Source organism: Pteronotus mesoamericanus, unplaced genomic scaffold (genome assembly GCF_021234165.1).
Source record: "Pteronotus mesoamericanus isolate MK-2021 breed Mesoamerican mustached bat unplaced genomic scaffold, CSHL_Meso_final contig_182, whole genome shotgun sequence".
NCBI classification, from domain to species: Eukaryota; Metazoa; Chordata; class Mammalia; order Chiroptera; family Mormoopidae; genus Pteronotus; species Pteronotus mesoamericanus.
In genome coordinates, this window is record NW_026555078.1 from 34,044,841 (window position 1) to 34,072,429 (window position 27,589).

At 36.5% G+C, this 27,589-nt stretch overlaps 3 protein-coding genes across 4 annotated transcripts in view; 2 read left to right on the forward strand and 1 right to left on the reverse strand.

Annotated features, from left to right (window-relative positions):
- Positions 1-15,231, reverse strand: part of GPR137C (G protein-coupled receptor 137C) — a 44,747-nt gene extending 29,516 nt beyond the window's left edge. The window contains exon 1 of the mRNA XM_054567045.1: positions 14,785-15,231. Within this exon, the coding sequence (XP_054423020.1) occupies positions 14,785-15,231 (447 nt within the window). The remainder of the gene's footprint in view (positions 1-14,784) is intronic.
- On the forward strand, positions 9,616-10,398 carry LOC129065780 (ribosome biogenesis protein NSA2 homolog). Of its 2 annotated transcripts, XM_054567047.1 has the most exons (2): positions 9,616-10,136; positions 10,330-10,378. In XM_054567047.1, the coding sequence occupies exons 1-2, from the start codon at positions 9,616-9,618 to the stop codon at positions 10,376-10,378; spliced, it is 570 nt and encodes a 189-aa protein (XP_054423022.1). The 2 variants fall into 2 exon arrangements, with proteins under 2 accessions (XP_054423022.1, XP_054423021.1); XM_054567046.1 differs by having other exon boundaries at positions 9,616-10,398.
- Positions 15,232-15,889: 658 nt separating the features above from the next.
- Positions 15,890-27,589, forward strand: part of TXNDC16 (thioredoxin domain containing 16) — a 66,815-nt gene continuing 55,115 nt past the window's right edge. The window contains exons 1-3 of the mRNA XM_054567567.1: positions 15,890-16,045; positions 21,805-22,039; positions 23,019-23,101. Coding sequence (XP_054423542.1) covers positions 21,877-22,039; positions 23,019-23,101 — 246 coding nt within the window. The 5' untranslated portion in view covers positions 15,890-16,045; positions 21,805-21,876. The remainder of the gene's footprint in view (positions 16,046-21,804; positions 22,040-23,018; positions 23,102-27,589) is intronic.

Genomic DNA, 27,589 nt, shown 5'->3' on the forward strand with positions numbered 1-27,589 from the left:
GGAGTCCCAGAAACAGATAACATAAAGAAAGGAGGAGAGAAAAATCAATGAAAAATTTAAGAATATTTCCCCAAACTAAAGGGTACATGTGACTAAATTGAAAGGGCCCGTTCAATGCCCAGCAAAATGGATAGAAAATAGACCAATATGAAAAGACATCATTACAGGCCACCAGGTGAAAGAAAAATCTAATAGCTCTCAGTAAGGAAAAATAAAAATCATATATGAAGGATCAAGAATCAGAGTGGCTTTCAGACTTAACACTGGAAGTGGAGGAACACCTTAAAAATTGTCAGGGAAAATTATCTTCAACCTAGAATTCTATTGCTGCCTAAATTATCAATCAAGTATGACACAATTAAAATATTTCAGACAGAAAAAGCCTCAAAAAATTGCTTACCAAGCACCTTTCTCAAGAAGGTACTAAAGGATTACTTCACTAAAACAAGGTATGCAATGACTAGCTCAGCAGGCCTGAGCTGCCAAAACCCTGTAGAAAGAAATTCCAAAGAAATTCCAAAGAAAGATCTGGCCCCTTACTGACTCTTGGAAGATAATTTGTAAGACCTTAAAACATCCTGCCTAAGAGTATTTTTGTTTGTCCAGGGCCTTGGGTCACACCAAAGAGTCTATGCTAACAATGTGCCACTATGCCACTATGCCACTTGTGATGGAGGCTCTGGATCATGTGGTATCAGTTTGACCTTTGAAGATGCTGTAGGCTGAAAAACTAAAACCAGCCATGAAGGCACTTCATGCCCATATGACTGACTCCCAATAAAAACCGTGGACAACGTGTCTCAGATAAGTGCTCCTGGTTGGCAATACTTTACAGGTATTGTCACATATTGTTACTAGGAGAATAAGTGCTGTGTTTAAGACTGCTGGGAAAGGACAACGGGAAGCTTGTCTCTAATTTCTCCTGGACTAAGGAAAACTTGAGACATTTAATTCAATAACTTAATTTTACAAATAACAAAGGTGAACTTTAGAGAATAATGTAAGTGGATTATCCAGGAACATACAGGAAATTGAAAGGATTAAAACCCAGGTTTCTTGTCCTAATTCCTAATTCAAGGCTCATAGGGATTCTGGTTCTCTTTGATATATTTGTACATTTAGATCTTTGATGGTATACAGCTTAAATTAATTCTCTAACTTTTAAGGTGACAAATACTGCTTTATTAATAGTGTCGTTTATGTGTCACAGCAACTACTTGTTAGTTCAAGATTTGCAAAGTTAACATGCTCAAGAAAAATGTATTCAGGAACCAAATTATCTGTTTTATAACAGGTAATGAACTAGACACAATTTAACACCTTCATTTTGTTGTTTTTGCAGACTATCAAGCACTTTTATTTAACAAGACATATATTTTTAAAAATGAATAACTAATTTATTCAGGAATGAAGTATTAATTTTATGAATGAGAAAAAATATTTGTGAGCTTTCATTATTGAAAATCACCCTGAAATACAGTAGATTACTATGGACTGTTCATTAGTTTACAGGTGGACATTCTTTGAAGATAACATATTTTAAGAAATATAAAGAATTTATTTCTGAACAGTCTCATATATTATAGATTTAGATTCCTTAAGAAACTGATTTATATTGAATTTACACTGAAACTGTGCTATCTTTTAAAGTTTTTCCAACATTAAATCCCCCACTGCATATTACTGCTTTTTCATAAAACCTTTCATGCTTTTGAACAAGGAAGATAGCAGTTTCTCTTCATAAAGATAGAAAGCCCGATACATTAGAAATATCTGTCCAACTAATGGTAGAGAAAAAAAGGGCAGAATGTTTCAGAATAATAGACTATGACAAGACAGAAAGAAGCAGAAGAACACTGCTTACTTTTCCATCTGGTCTCTTAAGGACAATAACAATTTGAAAACTGTTTACACTCACGTTAGTTTAAAAGCTGCTAATTCCATGGTATGACAGAAAAGTTCCCTAGAGTACACAGTATCACATCAAACCAACCTAAGTCACTCGATCAGCAATTATACACAGTTCTACACAATAGTTGAGGAAAGAGCACAAAAGTTTAAGAAAGTATTACTTAAGCATTTTTATAGTGAGAGATTGAAGCTGAAAAAATTAGTTTTCAATATACTAACGAAAAATTGCAGATAAAATTGTGTTTCTGTGAAAGATATAACATACAGGTTTTTTTAAAAATACGCAGCTTTGACATACCCAGCAACATTGTATCTTAGAAAAGTTGATTCTAAATATTTAATCATTTATGTATATTTACATACTAAACTAAACCTTGATTAGTTTTAATATGTGTAACTTTTTAAAACTGGCATTCATCTCTCAGAGCTAGAATTCACAGGCACCATATAAGATTTCAGAACTAGGCCATAAAGTAAGAATGGAGTGTTTTTTTTTTTAAACCCTCAATTCTAGGTTGCTTTATTACTGTCAGACTAATAGAATTAAAGGTGTCTTGAATGTCATTGAGACTAATCACTTTATTAAACAACTGGCCTAGAAAAGTAGTGATTTGGCAGATATCAATTAGCCAAGTAGAATCAAATTTGTACTAGAACTAAGATCCCCAAATTTCTAGTTCAGGGCTATTGCTGAAATTATACTACTTTAAACACACCTTAACAAAGTTAAAATAAAAAGATACAAGGACACTTAATTTATAAATGTTTGTCTTTATTTAAAATAGAGTACATAAAAAGTTCTGTTTTGCTAAATTGGACATTCTGATTTTATTTGGAGATGGAAAGAAAGAAACATGTCTTTTAAACCCTTTTACTTGACTGTGAATTTGTTCAGCCATCCCAATCATTAAGCATTGACCACATATATAACAGTGCCAAGTGCTGAAGAGTATGCAAAATTTCCTTCAAAATAAATATAATACACAGTACTTGAGCTAAAGCAGTACATAGTATACTAGAGGAAGGCAGAATCAGTGGTATATCATGTGATATACGGTGCTTTCCTTATATTTGGTTAGACTTAGAACATAAATTTACTATCACTTAAGGTGCTAATTACTCAGAATTCACTTAAACTACCATTGATGGATATTAAATGTAATTCAGCTTTGTTATATGGAAATTATAAAGACAGATTGTGTTGGTTTATTTCTTCAGGGAAGATAATAAAGAAGTAGAAGGGAGAGGAGAAAATACAGATTAGTAGCCCCTAGTTTGGGTTTGACCCACAAAATGTTTTTAGTATTTTTTTTAAATTTTAATTTATTTTTTCAAATACATTTGTCTCTGCCTACCCCCTACCACTTTCCCTTACAATACTTCAATATCCTGTAATTAAAACTAAGTTTCCTATTTAAAAAAATCAAATCAGAATTTGATTTCTCTTGAAAAACAAAAAACAAAAAACCAGGTGATTTGGCAATGGTACCTTGCAGCTGGAACTGAATTAATGTGGCTATCCTCTTCAAATATGTACTCTTTAGTTCAACACAGTCCTCAAAAGGTAGTATCCAGGGCCCTTTAGGCATTTGAGTTTGAGATCCCTGATTTAAATCAAGCATTCTTTTTGATGGGGAGAGAGCTAAGTGGGAAAGAGAAAGTCAGAAAAGAGAAAGAAAAGAAGAGTGGAAACTAAGTCCTTCTGTGAAATTATATATTCAGGGATTTAAGTGGGAAAAGAGAAAGGTTAAGTGGGAAAAGAGAAAGAAAAGGGTGGAGACTAAGTTCTTCTGTGAAATTATATATTCAGGGATTTTCCTACCCCATAATATTTGGGATATGGTAAACAAGGCCTTGTTCATTCAATAAATAATTACAAAACATTAGATAAAAGCCAGGTATTAACTAATTTAGGCATTAGAGATACAGCAAGACAGACTTGGTCCCTTTTCCTATAATGCTTACAAACTAGTGAGCTCCTACAAAGAAATCACACAAATATAAAATTGCAAATGTTGAAATGACATGAAAGAAAGGAACACAATGCTCTGAGTCTGTAATTTTGAAACCCAATCTAAATGGATACTTGGGTGAAATCTTTCCTGAAGAAGTATCACCCTGGAGCTGAGAGTTCACTAGGCAAAGAAGGAAAGAGTATTCTAAGCAGAGGGAAAAGAATATGGGAAGGTTCTGTAGCAGAAGGAAAATAGCAAGTACAAAGGACTGAAAGAATGTCAAATGTGGCTGGAGAGGCAGAGGAGGAGGAGGAGCACAGTATGAGATGAGGCAGGAACCATGAAGTGCCTTATAGTATGTACAAGAGTTTGTCTTTAGCCTAAGAGTAACCAGAGCCAATGGAAGAATCTAGAGGTGGAGAACAGGCTTGTGGGAGCCAAAGGATACAGACAACAGCTAACTGCCATAGACTAGGTGAGAGATGACAGTCACCTGGACTAGGCATTGTGGATGGGGAGAAGTGAATGGACTGAAGAGATGTTAGGAGGTAACATAGGCAGGATTTGGTAATGGAATAAATGTGAGGTATGAGGGAAAAGGCAGCATCAGTGATGCCTAGGTTTCTGAATTATATAAACAAACAAATAGCAGTGTATTACATAATTGGGGAACAAAAGAGAAGGGTCAGGTTTTGGAGTAGACAGGTGTGTGGTGTGGGGGAGGAGGAAAGATCATGAGCTCAGTTTGGGATATGCAGAATCTGAGGATTTCAAATATCCTTGAGATGTCAAATAGGTGTAAAATATAGAAAGCCAGAGCTAAGAGGATCAGTTTGTGTTAGGATCATAGATATGTGTGTGTCGTCTACTTTTAAGTGGCACGATGTCACAAATGTAGATACAATTATTGGGAAGAACAGGTGGCCTAGGCTAAGGTCTTGAGCAACTTCAACTTCTGATGACAAGGCAGAGGCAGATGAGCATGAAGAGAAGCTAGATGGTTAAAAAAAATCAGGACAGTGTGCTAGCCAATGTGCTAGCCAGTGGAAGTGTTAAAAAGACAAATATGGAGTTTGCCACTGCTGCAAGATTAGTTTGGGTAAGGATTAAAAAAATATCTAATGAACTTAGTTTGCATTTTCTAAAACTTAATATAAACAGAACATAGTGTGAGCTCATTTTTGTATGGCTTCTTTTATTCTGCCTACTAATTTTTAGATTCATTCATGTTGTGTGTTCATCAGTAGCTTGTTCCTTTTTTTTTTTTTAACTGTCAAAATAGTACCCCTTTGTACGGATATATCATATTTTGTTTCTCCCTTTGTTCTTGAACATTTGACTTAACTTAAATTTTCGGCTATTGTGAACAAAGTTACTAAGAACATTCATATTCAAGTTTATGTATGGACATACATTTCATTTCTCTTTGATTTCTAAGGCTATAATGGCTATGTTTTATGACAAGCTTATGCTTTACTTTTTAAAAACCTATCAAACTGTTTTCCAATGTGGTTGTAAAATCTTACATTCAGTGCATGTGTTCCAATTAATCTTCATCTTTGCCAGTACTTGGCATAGTCTTTTTTTTTTTAGTCTTCCTAGTCAATATTTAATGGTATCTCATTGTTGTTGTAATTTTCATTTTCCTGATGACTAATGATCTTGAGTATCTTTTCATGTGCTTGTCATGCATGTATCTTCTTATGTGTTGGTTAAAATATTTTGTCAATTGGACTTTATTACTCAGTTTTAAGAGTTCTTAATGTATTCTGGATTCAAGTACTTTGCCAGATACATGTACTTCATTTTCTCCTAAAGAAAAACAAGTAAAATTATTTTCCTAATCTGTGACTTGCCTTTACATTATCTGTCTTGGAAAGAAGAAAAAAAATGAGCTTTTAATTTTGATAAAGTCTCATTTGTCCATTTTGGTTCACACTTTTTTTTTTCCTGTCTGGGAAATATTTGTCTCTCCAAGATAACAAAGATTTTCTCCTGTTTTCTTCTACAAGTTTTAGCTTTTATATTTAGTTCTATGATCCATTTTAAATAGATTTCTATGGATGGTGTGAGGTAAGAATCAATAGGTTGAATGTTCCCAGGAATGCGTCCATTTCTTAGAGTTTATCCAGTCTGTTGGTATATAATTGTTCATAGAGTTGTAATATCTTTCATTTCTGATTTTCCTTTTTCCTTAGTCTAGCTAAGAGTTTGTCAACTTTGTTTAGTTTTTCAGAAAAACAACTCTTAATTTCATGGATTTCTATTGTTTTTCCATTCTCTAGTTCACTTGTGTTCTGATCTTTATCTCCTTCCTTAAGCTAACTTTGGGTTTACTTTGTTCCTTCTCCAGTTCCTTGAGGTAAGAAGTTAGGCTGTTTGTCTGAATCTTTCTTATTTTTTAATGTAGGCCTTTTATCACTTTTCCCTTTTAGCAATGCTTTTGCTGCATCCCACAATTTTTGTTACGTTGTATTTTCTTTTGTCATGAGGTATTTTCTAATTTCCCTTTTGATTTCTTCTTTGACCCAATGATTGTTCTAGATTGTGCTTTTTATTTTCCACACAGTTGTGAATTTTCCAGTTTTACTTCTGTTACTAATTTCTAATTTCATTCTATTGTGGTTAGACAAGATACTTGGTATGATTTCAATTTCCTTAAATTTGTTAAGACTCATTTTTTTAACTGAACATGTGATGTACCCTGGAGATACCTATGCATGCTTGAGAAAATGTATTGTGCTGATGTTGGATGGAATGTGCTGTATAAATCTGTTAGGTTCATTCAATTTGTAGTGCTGCTCAAGTACTCTGTTTCCTTATTGTCTGTCTGGATGTTCTATCCATTATTGAAAGTGGGGTCTTAAAGTGTTTTACTATTATGGTATTACTGCCTATTTCTCACTTCAATTCTGCCAGTATTTGTTTTACATATTTAGATGCCCTGATGTTGGTTGCATAGACATTTATAAATTGTATTCAGTATTTGTATCTTTCCCAATGAGTTTCATACTTACACTGTTTTGTTACTGTTTAGTATCCTTTGTTTCAACTTCAAGAATTCCCTTTAGCATTTCATGTAAGGCAGGTTTAGTGGTAATGATGTTCTTTAGTTTTTATCTGAGAAAGTCATTATCTTTCCACTTTTGAAGAATAGTTGTGAAGAATATATTATTCTTAGATAACAGTTTTTATTTTCAGCACTTTAAAATGATCATCCTGCAAAATGCTGGCCTGAAACATTTTTGCTGAAAAAATCTGCTTCTGTGGGGGTCCCTTGCATGTGACAAATCTCTTCTTCTTCTTCCCCTCCCTCTCCTCCTCTTTCTTCTCTCTCTCTGCTTTTAAAATGCTCTTTTTGACTTTTGACAATTTGATTATAATGTGTCTTGGTGTGAATTTCTTTGGATTCCTCTTTTTTGTATCCTTTGACTTCTTGGATCTAATGTCCATTTAATACCACAGAAGTTTTTGGCCATTATTTCTTTGAAAACACTTTCTGGTTCTTTATCTGTCTGGAACTCAATGCAGATACTGGTCTTTTTGAGAGTGTACCATAAGTTCCTTTAGTTTTGTTCCTTCTTTTTTGGTCTTTTGACTGAATTATTTCCAGTGACGTCTTTGAGTTCATCCATCCTTTTTTCTGTTTGATCTGCTAGTGAACTCCTTGAATTTTTCACTTCAGTTTTTGTGTTTTTCGGGTCCACAATTTATGTTTTGTACTTGGTAATATTTTCCATCTCTGCAGAAATTCTCATGCTTTGTTGAAACTGTACATGTTTTATTGAACCCTTTAAAGTAAAACTTCAAAGTATTTTTATCAGCAATGTTTTTCTTATCTGTCTGGCTGTTTTAAAAATATTTGCCTTAGGTATTTTTGAGGTTTTACTCTTAAAAAGTTCATTTTCATTTAGTCTGACTTGAATTTGTTGGGCTTTCAGAATCTGAAACTTGGTGTCATTTATAAATTTAGGCAATGTTTAAGTCATTAATCTTTTGAATAATTTCTCTGAAACTCCAATTAGATATACAAGGTCCAGCACAAATAGTGCCCCCTTTTATGTTTTATTACATAATCATACTCATGAAATTCTATAACATAACAATATCACACTCAAGCACATTTTAGGTGAAATGTTCAAATTAAAACTACATATTATTACACCCATATTATTACCCTACCAACCACACTCAAGCCGGCCTTACTTCTGCAGGACCCTGTATATTGAATCTGCTCATTATCTTAATTCTCTCAATCACTTGCTCATATATTTTCATTTTTTATTTCTCTGGGCTGTATCCTGGGTAGTTTTTTCCTCAGATCTACTTCACTAATTTTTTAAATTGTTTAATATGTTGTTTACCATCCATTTCAGTTTCTAACTTTAATATTTTTCATTTTTAAACAAGTTTATTTCCAAATGTGCCTAGTTATATTTCTTCATCATATATCAATATTACTTAATTTCTTAATTCACATAAGTGAATACCTTATACTATATACTTGTTAATTCTGACATATTCAATCTTTGTAGGTAAGATTCCTTAGTGTAATTTTTCATTTTGAGCTCACGTTCCTTCAAATTTTATCTGTCAGGATTTTGGTTTTAATGTATATACCTCAAAAGACAATTTGCATTTGCTCTTTCTAGGTGCTTGAGGTTCCTATTAAGCTACTGTAACAAACTACATTTTCAGGGTTCCCCTCGCAAAGCCATACAAGTGGTGTGAATTTAGGCTTCAAACTTGTGTGAGCGCTTTATGAATTCTCAGGGAAGATTTTTCTTCCCCCAATTTGTATCTTCACTCAGAGCCAAAGCAGAGATATGCACAAATCTTACCACCAACCTCTGAGGATCTGCTTATTTTCCCCTAATCTACTGAAGATGTACCCTATGATTATTCTGGTATTAATCTGGAGGGAATTAGATCTCTGATTAGAACTCACTACAAGGTATTGCCTCAAATGCAACCTTCCCATACCACCAACACATAAAATTAAAATCCAGGCTTTAGGCTAGCAGGAAGCAGCTAAAAACTACCCCCAATCCCAAGACAAACATCTGTGTGATGCTTTATCATTCTGCACTCACATCTTCTTTTGTGGTTTCTTGCCTCTGAGGAATTTCCTCACTTATCAGCTCAGTCATTCACTGAAAAAGATTAAATGCTCTCTACATCATTTTAAGGCATTTCTCTGATCTTTGTTCAGTGATATGGCTCTGGTTTCTACTTTCATAAACAAGGAGATGAGGGTCATATGCTGAGTATTAAGGTGGAAGATGACTGCTGGAGAGTGAAAAAAGCTTGAAGTAGTGGAAAATGGAAAGTTAAATAATGAAGCATAAATAACAAACAGTGTTGATGGTATCCAGGGAAGTTCATTGGGAGAGATCACTTGATAAGACTTTATAGACCTTGGCTATATAGTAGTCTCATATCTGATAGTATCCAGGAAAGTTCATCAGTAGAGATTATTTGACAAGACTTGATAGCCCCTGGCTATACAGTAGTCTCATATTTGATACATATTAGCCATATAACCTTGGACAAGTTACACCCCATTTATTTCTACCTATATATTGGGAGTTGTGAAGATAAGTGTTATAAAATGCTTTGAGAAGTGTTCCTTTCCTGTCACAGGTTGCATGGAGTTTGTTCATTGCGTGGGTCATTCGTGCGTTATTACCAGAGTTGGAAGCTTCTTCCTGCTCCTGGGACTGCACCCGGCCGCTCGGCGGCCGTAACCATGCCACAAAATGAGTATATTGAGTTACACCGTAAGCGCTATGGATATCGTTTGGATTACCATGAGAAAAAGAGAAAGAAGGAAGGTCGAGAGGCTCATGAACGTTTAAAGAAGGCAAAAAAGATGATTGGTTTGAAGGCTAAGCTCTACGACAAACAGTGCCATGCTGAGAAAATACAAATGAAAAAGACCATCAAGATGCATGGAAAGAGAAACACCAAACAAAAGAATGATGAAAGGACTCCACAAGAAGCAGTACCTGCATATCTATTGGACAGAGAGGGACAGTCCCAAGCTAAAGTACTTTCCAATATGATTAAACAAAAAAGAAAAGAGAAAATGGGAAAATGGGAAGTCCCTCTGACCAAAGTTCGTGCCCAGGGAGAAACAGAGGTATTAAAAGTTATTCAAACAAGAAAGAGAGAGAAAAAAGCATGGAAGAAGATGGCTACTAAAGTCTGCTTTGTTGGAGATGGGTTTACTCGAAAACCACCTAAATATGAAAGATTCATTAGGCCAATGGGCTTACGTTTCAAGAAGGCCCATGTAACACATCCTGAACTGAAAGCCACCTTTTGCCTGCCAATACTCGGTGGCAAGAAAAATCCCTCATCCCCACTTTACACAACTTGGGGCGTTATAACCAAAGGTACTGTCATTGAAGTGAATGTAAGCAAGTTGGGCCTTGTGACGCAAGGAGGCAAGGTTATTTGGGGAAAGGATGCCCAGATTACCAATAATCCTGAAAATGATGGATATATAAGTGAAGTCTTACCGGTTTGATAGCAGTTTTATACAAGTAGCTCTTAATTATTGAAGACTATGCACCAATCAGGAAAATGTGACTGTGATGTTTCTGCATACTACAATATTACAACAGCTTACATGCCTGCAGCCATCAGGAGAACTATTTTATTATACAGAATATTAAAATGGTCCAGTTTTACAAACTGGTAAAAAAAAAAGCTTTGAAAATATTAAATCACACAAAATGTAAGAGATTGTAATTATGTCTTCTACCATAGGATTGTATCTTAAATTCTTATGACACAGAGGATCTCAGGAAAAATAGAACCAAGTTAATGGACAGAACTACTTAGGAGATTCAGATAAAAACAGTTTATCATCACAATTATGGATAAAAATCCAACACCGAACTAAACCACTATTTCAGTAAATAGTAACTGACTCATGATGTGAGACATATTTGTTTTACTGGCCTCTCTATTTAATATTATTTGTTGAAACCAAATTAGCAAAGCCCTAATTACCATGGGCCATTTGCCATCATATAAAAATAGTCTCCCTAAGCAAAATTCTGTAATATACAAAGTGATTTCATTAGGATTTACCTGTAATATACAAAATTAAATTTATCTAATTAAACAAAGATCTAAGAGAATCTTAGCGTTCATACCATAAGCAATCTTTTAGGCAAAAATAAATAAATAAAGATCCCAGAAAGTATACAAATAATTTCCCTCAAATGTTTATCAAAATTGAGCTAACTCCCAAATTTTTGATGGCTAAATACTTTCCAGATTTTAATCTTTTCAAGATTCTCTCTCAATAATATATTCCCCATTGTTCTTGTTGCTATGAGATAAAAATAGGATAAAATAACTTCTTATCCTTAAAGGAGTTTCCACCTTAGGTGGTGACCCTTTTGGCACAGAGATTTTCATCCTTTTTCATCTCATGGCACACGTAAACTAATTACTAAAATTATGCACCACACCAAAAAAATATATTTTTTACTGATGGCAAAAAAATAGGTATAATTTTGATTCATTCACACCAGACAGCTATTGTTGTGTGGGCTGTTTTTTTTAAAATTCAAGAATGTAAGGGAAAAGTGGTAAGTGCCCCTGACTGAATAGTCAGGTATTGCACATTTTAAAAATTCTTGCAGCACACCGGTTGAAAATCTTTGGTCTAGGTTATCCATGCTGTAAAATCTACCTGCCCATTAGTCACTTAGTAGTGGTCTTGGTTATCAGATTGAATGAGGCGGTACAGTAGTGTCTGTGTTCAAGTAACTCTTATTTTACTTAATAAGGCCCCAAAAAGCAAAAGTAGTGATGCTGGCAATTTGGATATGCCAAAGAGAGGCCATAGGTGATTCCTTTAAGTGAAAAGCTATGCATGCACTGGAGAAAATACAGTATATAGAGAGTTTGGTACTATCTATGGTTTCAGGCATCCACTTGGGGGTCTTGGAATATATCCCCTGTGGAAAACAGGGGACCAATGTAATCTGTTTTAAAGACTAAAGTCTTCTGTGCTAAAAGTACAAGAGTGTGAACTTTTTTCTGTTAAGGTAAATGTTCTATTGACAAAAGTCTAATTATTTCAGAAAGTGCTACTTGCTTTTATCTCAATTCTATTCAAGTGAAGTCAACAAAAGAAAGAGTGGTTTAGGCAGTTGTAACTTTTTGAAAGTGTAATGAATTTTAGAAGAATCACCAAGTTCTATTGTTCTTTGTAACTAAGTCCTTAAAGTTAGAATGTTTTTAATTAGTGAGAAGTGGGTACAACAAATGCCTTAAAGAGCTCAACCATAAAATGAAATTGGTATTAATAAGACAGGTAGTGAAGACAGAGTGATTTGTTAATCAAGATGCACACATATTCAAAACAGACATAGGGCCTTTTGGTTAAGAAAAACCAGCTGGTTTATAAAAATAGTTGTTACCACATAGACTTTTCCTATCATGCTGCTCACTGAGAATACTAATAACTCACTGAGAAAACTTCATTAACTCAGAATAATCAACAGGAAGTGTACTTCCAGTTCCTTGAAATTGATATAAAAATTTGAATTAAAATATTCTTTTAAGTACAGATTTTAGGTTTTTTTCCTAATGAATAGGGAAATGATTCTGGTTAAGTTACTTTAAGATTCTGGTTAAAAATTTGTTCTTTTATATACAGTGATGTGACTTAAAATTGGTAAATGGATTATAAAAAGACAAGTATAGACAAACAACCTAAACTCTTTTTAAGAGAATACAAAAAGAAAAAGCTTTGGCCAGCTTCCTTCCAAATTATATTTTCTAGGTTAATAGAGTTCTATTGCTTTTTAAAATTACATCGTACAAACAAGATTGATTTAATAGAAAGACTTTTAAACATTTCTGTTCTTCCTCTCTAGCTGGGAATATCAGCAATTAAAAATAAATCTGAAAACCCAATCTGGTTATTGTGTAGTTTATGCTGGAGAAGCATACTTTTTGAATTTTGAGCTTAATTATAGAGGCCCCCCCCCCATTGTGATAGTGTTTAGCCACTTTGTTCAACTCAGGGTGAGAGATATGACTAGCAGAGAGCACAAGGGAACCATCTGGGGCACTGGAGATAATGTATATCTTAACCTAGTGTTAAGTAACATGAGTATATCCATATGTAAAATTTCGCCTAGCTGTTCATTTAAGATCTGTGCACTTAATGGTATGTATATATCTGAAGAAAAAAGTAAAAAGTGTTCAGCTACTTTATGAACTGCCCACCAACTATTTTACAGTGGATCATTAATATAATTTTTGTCAGTCAAAATATATAGGGAAACTTATTGATGTTTATGGCACAAGGAATGCTAGTCATGTTCAGGTAAATTAACTATATTGGAAGCTAGAGTAAAGCTTCTGTGAAAGGAGGTCACCAGTATTATATTAGAAATGTCAGGAAGAATACATGTATCAGTTTAACTATAAAGGAGAGAAATGCAATTAAAGTTTAAATAACAACTAGGAGGTCAGAACATCATCAAAAAAGTGACATGACTATGGCATGATAATTTATGATTACCCATGTTTTTTATTTATGTCTTATTGTTTGGTTTTTAGTTATTGTATTGCTTGGACTTCCAAAGGCATGCGAAAGGAAAATAATTAAAGTTTTATTACTTATTTTAAAATGTTGTTTTTAGTGTGCTAAAAAACTGAAGTTATGGCTGGGTTTAAAAATTATGCATTCTATTTCCTACTAAGGGAGAAAAGAGTTGGTTTATGCATGCAGGAAATATAAACACTGATTCTGCATTAAATGTTTTTACTTTAGCTGATAGCTATGTTAATTCTCATCACCTCCAAAAGCCTTTGAGAGGATTAGCTGCATAGACCAATATTGTTCTATATTAGTATTAAGTATATGATGTCACCTTGTTTCCTCTCCTCCTCAAGAGATATTTTGCAGGATGGGAGCGGGATACTCTTTGGACAATTCTCAGAATTCTGTGGCTTAAATACCACTAGCTGACACACTTGATTGGCAACCTTACACTCCCAAACCTGTTTGAAATGGGTCAAATACCTAAGCTCCCCAGAACAATGCAATCCAACCAGTAATTCCTCATAAAAAAGAAAGGGGGTGTGATTAGCTTCCAGCTATTAAGCAAGTTATTGCAAAAACAGTTTGGTGGTTTGTTTCTGCAGTAGGCACAGGTTAAGCTAGTATTTTCTTTTAATTAGCTAGACACACACACACACACACACACACACACACACACACACACGACTGTAAGAGAGGAAAAATAGCCAAAGCATGAAGAGAATGGGGCAAACATTAAGCGCTTTATGGAGGTCTTTCTATTGACCTTAGGCATTGGTTATCGATTATTAACCCTGCTGGGGAACTATCGAACGGAATTTGTGTGAGGCTTATCGAGCCACAGGAAAGGAGATGCAGGAGGGAATATAAGCTTCTAATAAAAGAAACGCAGCAACAATAGCAGAGGAACAGCTCTGCCTGGTGACGTAATGGCTGGCAGCAGTCCAGCTTCAGCAGAGCTGCTGCTACCTCAGCATCCAACCTCTCTCAACACAGTCCAGCTTCGGCAGAGCTACCGGGGCTGATACTTCTTGCGATGCCAGCAACACCTTACCTTAGAGGGCCAGAACGCCGAACAAAGGGTCGTCTTGTTGTTTTAAGTTGTCAGAACACACAGCCTCACTCACTCACCCCCAAAGCCCCTCAGTAACCGAGTCAATCGGCTGCTTAAGTTTTGGGGCGAGAACACTGGCGCGCCCTCCAGGCGTGCCTCAGTTTCCCCGGGCTCGTCTCAGGTCCGTCTATCACCGCCCCCCACCCCCCACACCAGTCCTCAGAGGGAGTTGATCGCGGTGGCCCCGCTCGCCCGCCGGGCCCCGCAAGCCGGTCCTGCCGCCTTACCTCCGCCAGGTAGAGGTTGAGGAGACAGAGCGTGGAGAACTGGAGACAGGAAGGGAAGCAGTAGAGCAGCCAGTGGGGGAAGAAGTGCAGGTGAGCGGGCGGCCGGAGCAGGGGCAGGGAGCCGCTGAGCGAGAAGGCGGCGGAGAAGAGGGTGGTCCTGAGCGCTGCCCACAGGAGACAGAGGAAGAGGCAGAGGCTCTGGTAACTCAGCCGCCGCTCGCGGTACAAAAGCAGCCTCCACAGCTGCAGGTAGGCAAAGGCGAAGAGCGCGGCGTAGAGCAGGGCATGCAGGACGCTCAGCGCCAACTGCACGGAGCCCGGCACCACGGCGCCTGAGGCGGCAGCGACGGCGCCTTCGCCTCCGCCGCCCTCGCCCGGCGTCGAGGGCTCACGGCCGGCCGCGGGAGCGGCGGCGGCGGCCACGGGACCCGGCACGGACACCCTCATGAGGGGGCTGGGGGGCGGGCGAGGGAGCGCGGGAAGGAAGGGGCAGGGCTCGGTGCGCCGTCGAGGAGAAGGATTTGTGCCTTACCCCCCACCCACCCCAACCTTCAGCCCCAGGAAGCGCCGTGACAGAACCCGGAGCCCCGCGCAGAGCAGCGGTGGCTCCCCCAACCCCTCCTTCTCTCCCCGCCCCCCGGGGGGTCTCGGCTCCTCCTGCTGCGGCTCCGCTCAGTAGCTGCAAAAAACAACTCTCGGCTGGAGACAATCAGCTGAGAAACCCGAGCATTTGAGGCGCTCGCTCCGCACCGTGGGCTCGCGCGGATTGGGCCAGGCGGGCACGCCCCCTGCGCGCCGCGCTCGGAAGCTCACGGGCCACAGGACCCGTCGCTCCAGGGCTCCAAGATCTGATTGGGCGTCCGCTTTCTCCACTTTCTCCCTCTCGTGAACTCCCCACCCACGCTGCCGATTGGCCCAGCAACTGCACGGCTTGTTCGCACCGGCGGGAGGACTGGGTGGTCGCCTGTCACCTGGGGCGGATTTAGCCCCGCCCCCTGCTTTTCCAATTGGTTGGAGAGGTCGCACGTAATTAACACGAGGAGAGGGAGGAGCCTTGGGGTTTTTTTTTTTTGTTTTTTTTTGTTTTTTTTGTTTTTTTGCCCTGCGTGCTGATTCCAACGAGTGGTGGCAGCCGGAGGCTGTTCGTTTTCGCGGATAGGCTTAGCTGTTCGTGGCTGCAGGGCGAGCGGGTTTTGGGGAGCAAGGACCCGCTCTGTGTCTCTCCCTCACGTGGCGGGAGCTGTCGGACGCGCCCGAGCAGGTGGGTGGCAGTGCAGATCCTCCAGGCTAGGGGCTGTGGCGTCCGCCTGCCGGGATGGGGATTGAGACCTAGCGGCTCTTCCCCAGCAAGGGCCGCACCGCCGAGCTCTGGTGTAGGGTTTAGAAGGGCCTCACTTGAGATCTTCCGCGTGGCGTTTTGCTTACTCCTGCCCTGGCGTGAGTAGCAAGAAAAACCTGAGCCCTTGGAGAGGAGAGGGAATGGAATGAGGCGAAGGGTGAACCTAAGTTCTAAGGACGACTGTTCTCTCCCTCAGGAACTGTCACTTAAAGGAAGAGTAGTATTAGGATGAGATGGAGATCCAGGCGATGTGAATAGGAGGGATGTGGCCCTTTGAAACTTAGAATTCGGAAAGATGCTCTGGGCATAAATTTAGGGAAAAGACAGAACTAGAACTCTCCGTTATTGATCAAGGTCTACAGAGGAAGAAGTAGAATAGTCTGTGCCCCTAAAATTCCACATGCATTCTTCAAACCTTCCTCCTGTCTGTGATGAATGGTGGCACCAGCTGTACCTGGGACTCAGACACAAAACAAATGTTTTGTTACTGCTATAAATTAGTAGAGAATAAATAAATTTCCCAACGTATATTAGACTAACATAACATTTGTTACCTTTTTGGGGGAGTGTTTGGTAATAAAATGAACAGAATAGTGCAGAATGACGAGAAAATAATTTGTGCTTTTCTTAGAATGAGCAGAACACCACAAATTCAGTATCTCTGAAAGACATTGTAAATTTACTAGCACAGCCAAGACCCAGCCTTTCTAACTCACTATCCTTTGCTCTAATGCTTTGTCCAGGAAGAGTGTCGCTATCTTTTTTTCCCAGCTAGTGATCCACAGGGAACTTCAGAGTCTGTTTTGTACTCCAGATTCTGGAACAGTAGTTCACACAGGGTTCTTTTACAGGTGTGCTGACAAACAGATGTTTAGGTCTAGCACTGCTATGTGGATATCTCAGATGAAATGGTCTGCTGAGCAGTTGTGCAGTGCAGCCTACATAGGGTACAACTTGCTGCAAAGAAGTTAACAAACCTAATCCAGCAACACTTGAGAGAAGGATCTCATGTTTGTTAGAGTGTAAGAAATTCACCTAATGGATTCCTAGAGCATGTGATGAGGGTAGTACACTGTTCTGCTTGAAAGGGGGCAGGCAGAGTGCTCATGGCAACAGTGAGTTAACTGATTGCAGTTACGTGCTTAAGCACATAAATTAAGCATGAACTCAGAATTATGTGATTTGAGGCACTTGGCAAATCAGGAGACTCTCCTGTTCTCTGGCATGGCCTGTTTTTTATCTTCTGTAATCAGTGAGGTGAAAATTTGAGGTCATAGATAGATTTTCACCATGAAGGTATTTTTTTTCTTTTTTGCCTATATTCTCTACACAAGGTGATAGTTAACATCTAGATAGTACTCATACTAGTTTTAGGTCTTTGCTTGTGAGACTTTTTATTTCATTGTCATTGCAAGTCTGGATATCCTTTTCTCCTTTTTTTTGCGGGGGGTGGGTGTGTTGGGGTGTGTGTGTTAGGGGATGTGGGTGGAGAGAAAAGATTTTGCCCCAACTATCTTGAAGGGGCTGTAAAATAGAGAGATGCTGATGATGTTGACTCCTTTTATTGCCCCCTTTGGGTCTTAAATGCTAAGCTGTGTGAGATCTAATCAATGTTTTGTTTGAGGCTTGTTCAATGAGCAAGTTCTGTTCTACAGTAGCAGCATTAAACCGTAAGATTTTTGACAAAATACTCTTACGGGTACTTTGTAAATAATAAGTGCCCCATTTGTTGCAAAGTATGAAACATGTCTTTCCCCAGAGAAAGATGCCCACAGATCTAATATAATTTATTTAATACTTACAGTTGTTAATTTCCTCTTTTTCTTGAGAAGGAAAACCATTAGTTTTACAGTTAATCGTAAGGGAAATTTAAACCTATAAAGGGGAACTGTATCAAGGATATTCTAGAAAAGCTGGTTGCTAGATATTTTAAAATTAGAAATATGTCCACATGAACAATGTTGGGGTATTGTTGTTCTAGGAGGGCAGATTACCTTAGCACAGTGGTCTTTCAAACATTTAAAGCTGTTTTAAAGCTGTTTCAAACATTTAAAGCTGCCAAGTGTTATATGCTGGATCCAATCCCAAAATGGGATTGCTCTAGATGAAGTGGGCTACCAGCTGCTCCACCTGTCTAGAGTGCACATGAAGGAAATTCCTTGCCGCCTTCTCTCACTAGCGGGAATGTCGGTGTTTTTCCCTTGAAGTACTTCCTCCTCGCTTCCCTCTGGGGGCGCTCTCAGGATTTTGGTGGCAAACAGAAACTTTGGTTGCCCTTAGCATTTTATTTGCAAATGTGTGAAATTGTTATAAAAGCTTTTAAACATTTACACTAAATTTCGGTGTTTATCTCATTATTGTAGACCAGTAACAGTTCGTATTCTGGCACATGCTCTAGAGCATAGTTCTTCATGGTCCTTGGCTTTGCCTTGCAAGAGGTCCCTTTCATTTTTATTATTCTTGATCACATCTAAAGTTGGCTTTGGAGACTGTAAACTCTGTCCATGGCTGAGCAGTTTTTTCATCTTGCTTCCTGACCACACAAAGATGGGGACTCAAGGTTTTAAGTTGTGAACAGCAAGTCTCTTGGGTGGGGTTCTTCTTCCAGTATTTTTCTTATTAAACACAACCAACAGTAACTAGCACACACAGTACTCATCTCGCATCTTCTAGACTCTTCTCTTAGGGCTATAAATAAAGACCATTAGCCACCTGGAAAATAAAGCCTGGCATATTACACAGTAGCTGTTAAAACTGAGACATACCACTTTTTCTCAGAATAAGTCACCTAGGTACATGCTCATAAATTCATTAGGTACATGCCACTTTAAAATTATCGTAGTGACAGTTTCATCCAATGTTTTGTGCTCCTTAATGTGGATCATTTGTGGAGCTCCTGTCTCTGATTAAGTTTCCTTGGGAAAAAAAAAAGTTTTCTTGATTAGGCCCTTGCTGCTTAATCCCTGATCCAGTATTTTAGAGTGCTTGTTAAGGCAGCATCTCACTTCTAGTTTGTATACCAGTGAAGATAAATTAAATTGTTCTGCAATAATAACTAATCAAATCTCAGTGGCTTAAGCCAACAAGGTTTATTTCTTCTATGTCATATGCTCATTGCATGTCAGTTATGGGTTCTCTTTGTTGCATTCATTCTGGGACCTGTGCTGATGAACAGCCACCATTTGAGCATTTTTAGTGCCTGTGACAGGAGAAAATAAAGCCTGGCATATTACACAGTAGCTGTTAAAACTGAGTCATACCACTTTTGCTCAGGATTGGTAACATGGTGGCCTCAAACTTCACTAGAAGTAGGTGTTTTCTTTCCCTACCACTCGCCATCCACACTTACCTTTTCTTTTCAAGATCTTTATATGAGGAGACCATGTCTCTGGGCAAATGCATTTTATTCATGTGAAATGAACACTCTTCTGTGGCCCCATGGGGTGGATTGGACTGATAAGAGTGGAAGCTGTAAAAGATTTCATTACACATAAGTAATTACTTTAAAAATCAAAGTGAAAAGGTACACTGTTTAAAGAGTCAGATGGTTCTATGTGGCTTCAAAAGCCCCTTTGGTGTCTTCCCCCCTTCAATTTATTATTCCTTAAATGCAATTACTTTCAACTGCTCCTTGTTTCTTTTGGCATTGATATTCCTGTTTCCAATAAACTTGGCTTTTGGTCTTGTGAAAGATGAATATTTAGCTCTCTTTTATCCTTTTTTTCACCCTGACTGCACGATCCCTTATTTTCTGTCTCCCCATCTACTTAACTATGGTTGTCATAGGTTTGGTTAAATCATCATTCAGTATTTATTTTACTATAACCATGTAAACTCTATTTCTAGCTGACCTGTGCAGTATTCTCTGCTTTAAGTCATTTCTTAAATTATAAAACTTATCAAAGATGGAACAAACTGCAAAAATTACTGTTGAGTTCCTGTCTCTAAAAATATATAGGAATAACCACCAAAATCTCTAATTGACCAAATGCGAAGTACTTTGATGTGTATAATCTCATTTGATCAATGGGATAGATGTGGGAAAGTATTCAAGTCTTGAATGTACAGTTAGAACTTTTGGTGTTACAAAATACATTCTAGGGGAAAAGAATCATATGTTAACCCTAAAGTCTAATTTAGTATTAAAATAATTGAATTGTAACCACAAAGACAGGAAAAATGATATTTTATACTTGAATCTTTCAATTGTAAGTATTTTATCTTTTTATTAGGTTGGAATCACTGTATTAGTAACAGATTTTATATAGTTATTCCCTTCGGCTCAGGATGTACGCATTTTCCTCATCCTCAGAATATAAAGAAAATCTTGGATGACCTATTTTAAAACCATTCCTATTAATATAAAATGGCTTTAAAGTATGCTGGCTTAAAATGGCTGTAATGTATAATCAATTTTAATGTCAGGGATATCCCTTAATTATATCATTAAAATTACTTTTTTATATACCTCTCACAGTCCTTACTCATCATTCTACTTGAGTTTTTGAACTCTTGGCTCATTATTAAAAATTGATGCTAAATTAATTCACTGTTTGATATTAATTAGATGTAATGAAAAGAATATTAGGAAGTAATCAAGAGTAATTAACTCCTGATTTACCTACTGTTTGTTTGATATACCTACTCCTTAGGAAGACATGTTATATACTTATTGATAATATTGAAAGACCAGAGTAAATATCCAATTTAATTTTTTTCTGATTTTAAAAATTCTTTTACCATTTTATTCTTTACTGAAAAGTTCTACCCCTATCTTTATGGGTAATTTTTGCTTCCCCTCTGCATCCTGTTTTTAAGGTAGTGATTGTTTGTTTGAAAAAAAAATTAAAACAAAATTTTCAACTATACCTGCAGGCATATATTTACCTTCTAGAGGTATATTTTTATATTATGCTAATTTTCCTAACTATTTTCTTTTAAACATAGATAACATAGATTATTAGTAGAAAAGCTTCCTGAAAGAAGAAATTGTTTAAGAGAAACATGAAAGTGGCAAAACAGAAGAGAATGGAAAGCAGATACAGAGGACTGTGTGGAAATAAGTACAGCATGAAAGATGAGAGGAGGATAATCTAGAACAAATCTGAGTTCAGAAACTAGAATTGAGTTGAAAAGATATTTGAATTTCTAAGCTGTAGTAATAAAGTCTTGAGCATTAAACTTGTGTATTAAGAAGGAAATGTTCGTAAGTAGTTTTAATAGCTATCTTCTAGGGGCTTTAAAGTAGTAGACATATATGCATATTTTGAATGTCTCACTCCCAAGGTAATGGTATTAAACAGTTGTTTGTGTATTGTAAATCCTCTCTCAGTAGAGAAGGATGAAACACCCAATTTAAAAAATGAATTGGATGTTTGAGAATAAATTTTAGAGCCCTTAAAAGTGACAATTAGCTTCACATACTCCAGTAACTATTAAACTTAAGATACTTAGTATTGTATTTTCCTGATTATCTTTTACAAGTATTAAAAATAAGTAGCATTATCAAATCAAAGTCATTATATGTCATCCCCTCTTAAATTTTTACTAGAAGGAAATCATAAAGTACTGACAAAATCAAATGTATACATAATGTCTTATATTATTCTTTTTGCATATTTTACTTCATTTATTTAACAAATTCCTTCAGCAAAACTTTGTTAAACACCTGCTCTTTCCAGGTATTTTCTGAGGCAACAGAGCACAGCAGTGAACAAACACAGACAAAATCTGCTTATACACAACTACAGCTGATGATGTCTTTCAGTTTCAATGTAGTTAGAGGTGGCATCTCTGTTGTCGTCATGTGCATTGTTTGTAAGTCAGCAGTCAACTCTCTGCCAGAGCTGAGTCCTCAGAAATATTTCAGTACCTTGCAAGCAGGAAAAGCCTCCTTAGCTTATTTTTATCAAGCTGGTAAGTATTTTTTATATTCTGATTTTTATGACATTTCTATCGCTATTTAATCAATATGCTCACTGGGAGCTTATTGTTAGGATTAATAATATGTGCTTACAAAGCTGCTACTACAGTATGCCTGTCTTGATTTAAATCCTGATTCTGCCTCTTGACCTGTTGTGTGACCTTGGTCAAGTCACTTAACCTGTCTTTTTTGTCATCTATAATGAGGAAATAGTACTTGCTTTATTTGTTGTGAGGATAAGGATAAGTGACTTTACTCATGTACTAATCCATAGTAAATTCTAAATAAAAATGAATTATTAAGATAATAACATCTGAATTTTGTGTAGTCATTTCTGAAAGTATGCTCTTTCATATTTTTAGTGTATAAATATTTTAAAATTGTTTTTAAAACTTTAAATGTAGTATTAGTAATGCTTTAGCTATATCATTAATTATAATGAATTAACTAATATAACTCTTAAATATAACTAATGATTGTAATGGTCTCATTTAAGGCTTCATGCATAAAAAAATACTATTCTTGCAATTAGTAAGTGAAGTAAATCCACATTTTCATTGGTTCCCTTATAATTATTATTTGAAAATTGTATTTTAACATCATTTTGAAAGTTTTATGCGTATTTATAAGTGTTCTTTTATATATGGTATTAAACATGGTAAAATAATGCCAGATATTAGGTTTAAATTAAACATTTATTTACCCTATTGTTTTAGAAAGTTTTTAAGGTCACTTACAAAACTAAAATATGTCATTATAAAGACATTATAAATGAGAATAATGGGGCTTTGGAAATAGGGTATAAAATATACTATAACTGTGTGTGTTTAGTTACTGATTATTTGTTGTTGTGGCATACTGGTTGTGCAAACTAATATATTCTTACTTTTGCAGCTTTGGGCTTTAATTTTAAGATTTTATCTTTTCTAAGGGGGAAGTCATTAAACATTCATAAAACATTTCTTATTTTAGATTCTCCAAGTACTTCTGCATTTCTTGAAGAATTGAATAAGGCTGTTAAACCTCTCCAGGACTATGGAATTTCAGTGGCAAAGGTGCAAAGACATTTATGTTAATAAATTATTTGTGACAAAACATTTTACATTTGAATGACTTACAGCTGAATATCTAAAAATGCTTATGTTGTTTCACTTCTTTATCCAAACTGTAAAAATACTTTTTCTACCTTTTCTCATAAACAGAAGCACAGATAATTCCAGCTTATTGTATAGAGGAAACAAAGCTGTTTGAAACTCTTTAGCTTAGAATTTAATTTAATTTTGTAAACTATTCTATTGGGGCTTTGGTGTCATTATTCAATCCTATAGTTAGACTTTTATTTTGTTTTGCTTGACAAATGTATCACAATTCAATTATTTATTAAATTTCTATTAGCATAAATGGAGGTACCAAAATTGAGGTAACTGAAGTCCTTTTTCTTTTCAATTCTAAGTTTTTATAATTTCTTGTGTTGTAGTTTCATTTATTTTTAGAATAAATTAAACCAACGTAACTTGAAATTTTATATTCTTTTCTCAAGAAATTTTCAAACTTACCATGGAAAATTGTGGCACCTTTCCACAGTCATCATGGATTATCTAGCTACATGAGCTAGATAATGAAGCTCCCTTAATTTAAACTTAGAATTTGTGCCTCAGAAAACTGAATGAGAAGTAACCCAGGGATGACTAAATTCTTTCAGATTAATGTGTCCCTGACTTTCTGTTGTTGACATAAGAAATGTTTAAACGTGTAGAGGGTATTTATAAGAGTTTAACTGAGCCAAACTGATGACACACCCTGTGGAGCAAGATCTCAAATGATCTGGAGAATCAGTTTCTTTTACGCATTTGAAATTATGGAGGGAATTTAAGGAAGGTTACATGGAGATGGGAGAAAGCAAAGCTGGAACTGGATTACAGGATACTTAGTATTATGTGCTCTTAGCACTTTAAAAGGAGGGGTCTGAAAGAGTGGTCATATTAACACAGAAGTGTGCTAACCTAGATGCACAGAAACAGGGAGGAGGCTTGCTTAAGGCAAAGATAAGCCTTTTACTAAAGTTCAATGCCTGGGGCATGACCACCCATCATGACTTCCCCAGTTAGGAATTTATGATCAGTTTACCCTGTGAAGTTACTTTCCGTAGAATTCCTTTTACTTCTACACTGTGTGCATCTTTCCATTCTCAATTCATTAGCCTTCCTTTTCCAAGAGATGGCTATTGTCCCTCTTGGTCTCTGCAGCTAGTTCCCAGGGCAGGAAGCACAGAAGGTTTAACAAACCATAGCTATTAAAGGGATATTGTCCCCTCTCCCTATAGAACACTTCTGACACAAAATGTGTGCATTTTCCATACTAAGCAATTCTGACACTAACTGCCTAGAGTCAGCGCAGACCCCACAGGTTAAGGGTTCAGTCTTATAAGACCACCTGTCACTTTGTTTGCCAATTACAAGTAATATGTCTCCAGGTTAAGTACAACTAACTTCTGTAGGACTTTGTTACAAATTCCTACACACTTTTATTTTGTTTTCACTTTCCCCTCCTGAGATTGGGTAATTTGCTATAATAGCTCACAGAACTCAGGGAATGTTACTTACTATTACTGGTTTATCATAAAGGCTATCTCAGGAACAGCCAAGTGGAAGAGATGCATAGGGCAAAGTCAGTAAGTCTTGAGCCTCTGTCTTTGTGTAGTTTGGGATGTGTCATTCTCATAGGATTTAGATGGTGTTCATCAGCCCTGAAGCTCTCTAAACTGTTATTTAGGGTTTTATGGAGGTTGCCTTATGCAGGCATGATGGTTAAAATCATTGGCCATTGGTGATTGACAGTCTCCAGCATGGAGGATGGGAGGTAGGGCTGAATGTTCCAACCCTCTTAATGGTTGCTCTGTCTTTCTGACACCCAGGCCCTATCATGGAGCTATCTAGAGGCTCCCAGCCACCAGTCATCTCATTAGCATAAAGACAAACCAGGGGTTTTAGAAGCTCTTATATCAGGAACTGGAGTTAAAGACCAAATATTAGAACAAAATGCTCCTAGCATTCCTGTCACTCAGGAAATTACAAAGATTTTAGGAATTCTGTGTCAGGAGCCAATGGCAGAAACCAATTATATGTTTTTTTATGTCATAGTTATATACCTTAAAAAATATTCAGTTCTTTTTGTAGAGAGGTCTCAGCTAACTTTCAACAACCGATTACATTCTGGAATGATAATGGTACTCATCTCTGAGGTGATATGAATAACATTTTAAACTGAAATGTAGAAATGAAATAATATGTTGGTATAATAATCAAAAAGGATAATCATGCTGTTTAGTAACTAGTAAACTAGTAACTGTGTATCTGATAACTGGAGTAGAATATTGAGGTTCATACCCAGGGGTACCTTTATGAACTAACATAACTTAAACTTGATTTTATAGTTGAGGATGCCAAAGTATATGGAAGATAGACTGGTAAATAAGACAGACCTATATTAAGTAGCTTATCCCTTTGCATATAATAGATACACAGTGAATGTTTATGAGATTAAAGTGAGCTTACTGTATTTAGGCTGTTGAATAGAAAAATGCCTAAGACCCATTCCATTTCTTTGGATACTTTATATTCTAAATAGGGAGGATAAAAGACATTCACAAATTATTTTAGTAACTAGCAGAACCCAATTTTAATGAGATGCAAATGAAATGCCATAGTGATTAAAAGGAAAGAGAGCTCATATATGATTGTTCAGGTGGAAGGTCATGTATGTTATTGGGAAAAGACTTCACAAACAGTAGCATTTTGATACTATCTTCAAAAGTTAAGATTTCAGGAGGCAGAGACAGGTGAAGAAAACACTAATATAAATGGATTAAATGTTCCAATTAAGACAAAGATTGTCAAGCTGTGTATAATAACCAAACCCAACTCTATGCCATTTAAAAATGCATCTATGAAGGCTTCAGAAATTTTCTTTCTCTTTGCCCCCCGCCCCCACCCCACCCACCAGGCTTCAGAAATTTTCAAAATAAATGAAGGAAAAAGATATATCATGAAAGTGATAATCTAAAGGAAGCTGGTATAGCAATATTACTATATCAATGCAGATTTAAAAATGAAAAAAACTTTGAATCATCCTTGACTTGTCGTTCTTTCATAACCAATCCATCAATTAAGTCCTTTAGGTTCTACTATCAAAACTTTCCAAATCTGACCACTTCCTGTATCTTCACTTTTACTCCTCCCCCCTTGTCCAGACTATCATTTCTCTTCTGGGAAACCACAATAGCCTTCTAATAATTGGCCTTTCTCCTTCCACTTTTGTATAACTAAACTCTTCTCCACATGTAGGTGAGATGGGTCAGATTACATTGCTACCCTTTCAGAAAGGTTTCCCATTACATTTATGATACAATCTTGTGAACACTGGCTTCCTCCCTAATCTCATTTTCAGTTCCTCCACTTTGGTCAGTTTGTTCTTGACACATACTGGTCATCTTTCTGTTACTTGAACCAGATGTGTTATTTCCACAAGAACTTTGCAGGTATTTTCCCACTCTGGTTAGAACTCATGTCTTTCACATATTTATATATCTGTATGTTTCACTCCACTACTTAAGTTGTTTGTGCAAATGTCACCGCCTCAGAGAAGCCTTCCTTGATTATGAAAATTCCTTAATATTTTTTAACATTACATGCTTCTTGATTTTTAAAATTATGTCTCTACTTTTAGAATATACATTCTAAAGATAAAGTTTTTTCTTTGGAAGTTAACTGTACCCCCAGTGACTAGAACAGTGACTAAAATATGGTAGGTGTTTAAATATATATTGAATGGAAAAATGGACAAATCTATTGTCATAATGCCAACCATTCCTTAGCCTCTGACTTTTAAACATTCTTTTAATATTACATACTCTAAAATTTACTTTTTTTGTTATGGCTATACTCTGACTTTTAATTCTAATTCTCTATTTCTGATATGCTTTCTGAGTATCAGTTCTCCTTTTGTAGCTTTTTTTTTAAAACAAATGTAGGTTCCCTAATTGTTATTCTGATTCCTCAAAATCCCTTAAAATTAAATTGCACATCAAAAACAACAAAAAAACTCATCTTAAAAAAACCCCAAAACTTACAAAATCCAATACAAAGCAACTATTTTTTTAGCCTTTATTTTGGTAAGTTATGTTGGTGACCACCTGTTTGCACCATCTAGTAATCTCTTCATTCTTATCTCTTTCTTTCCTAACCTCTCTCTTATGCTGCATATATATGCTCAATTTTCTCTCTAGTATTACTTACCGTATTTGTGAAAAGCCTCTTGAATCTCTTCTGTTCTTCTCTGTTTTACTTCAGGTCCCAGTCATCTTTGACCTATACTGATGTGATATTCTTTTAACCTGCCTCCTTATCTTTGTGCTCTGATGCCTTCCATTTTATCTTCATGTTGCTATCAGGGTTGTCCTTTTTATAAAAAAAAATTTTTTAAGAGATTTTACTTATTTATTTTTCGAGAGGGGAAAGGAGGGAGAAAGAGGAGAGAAACATGAA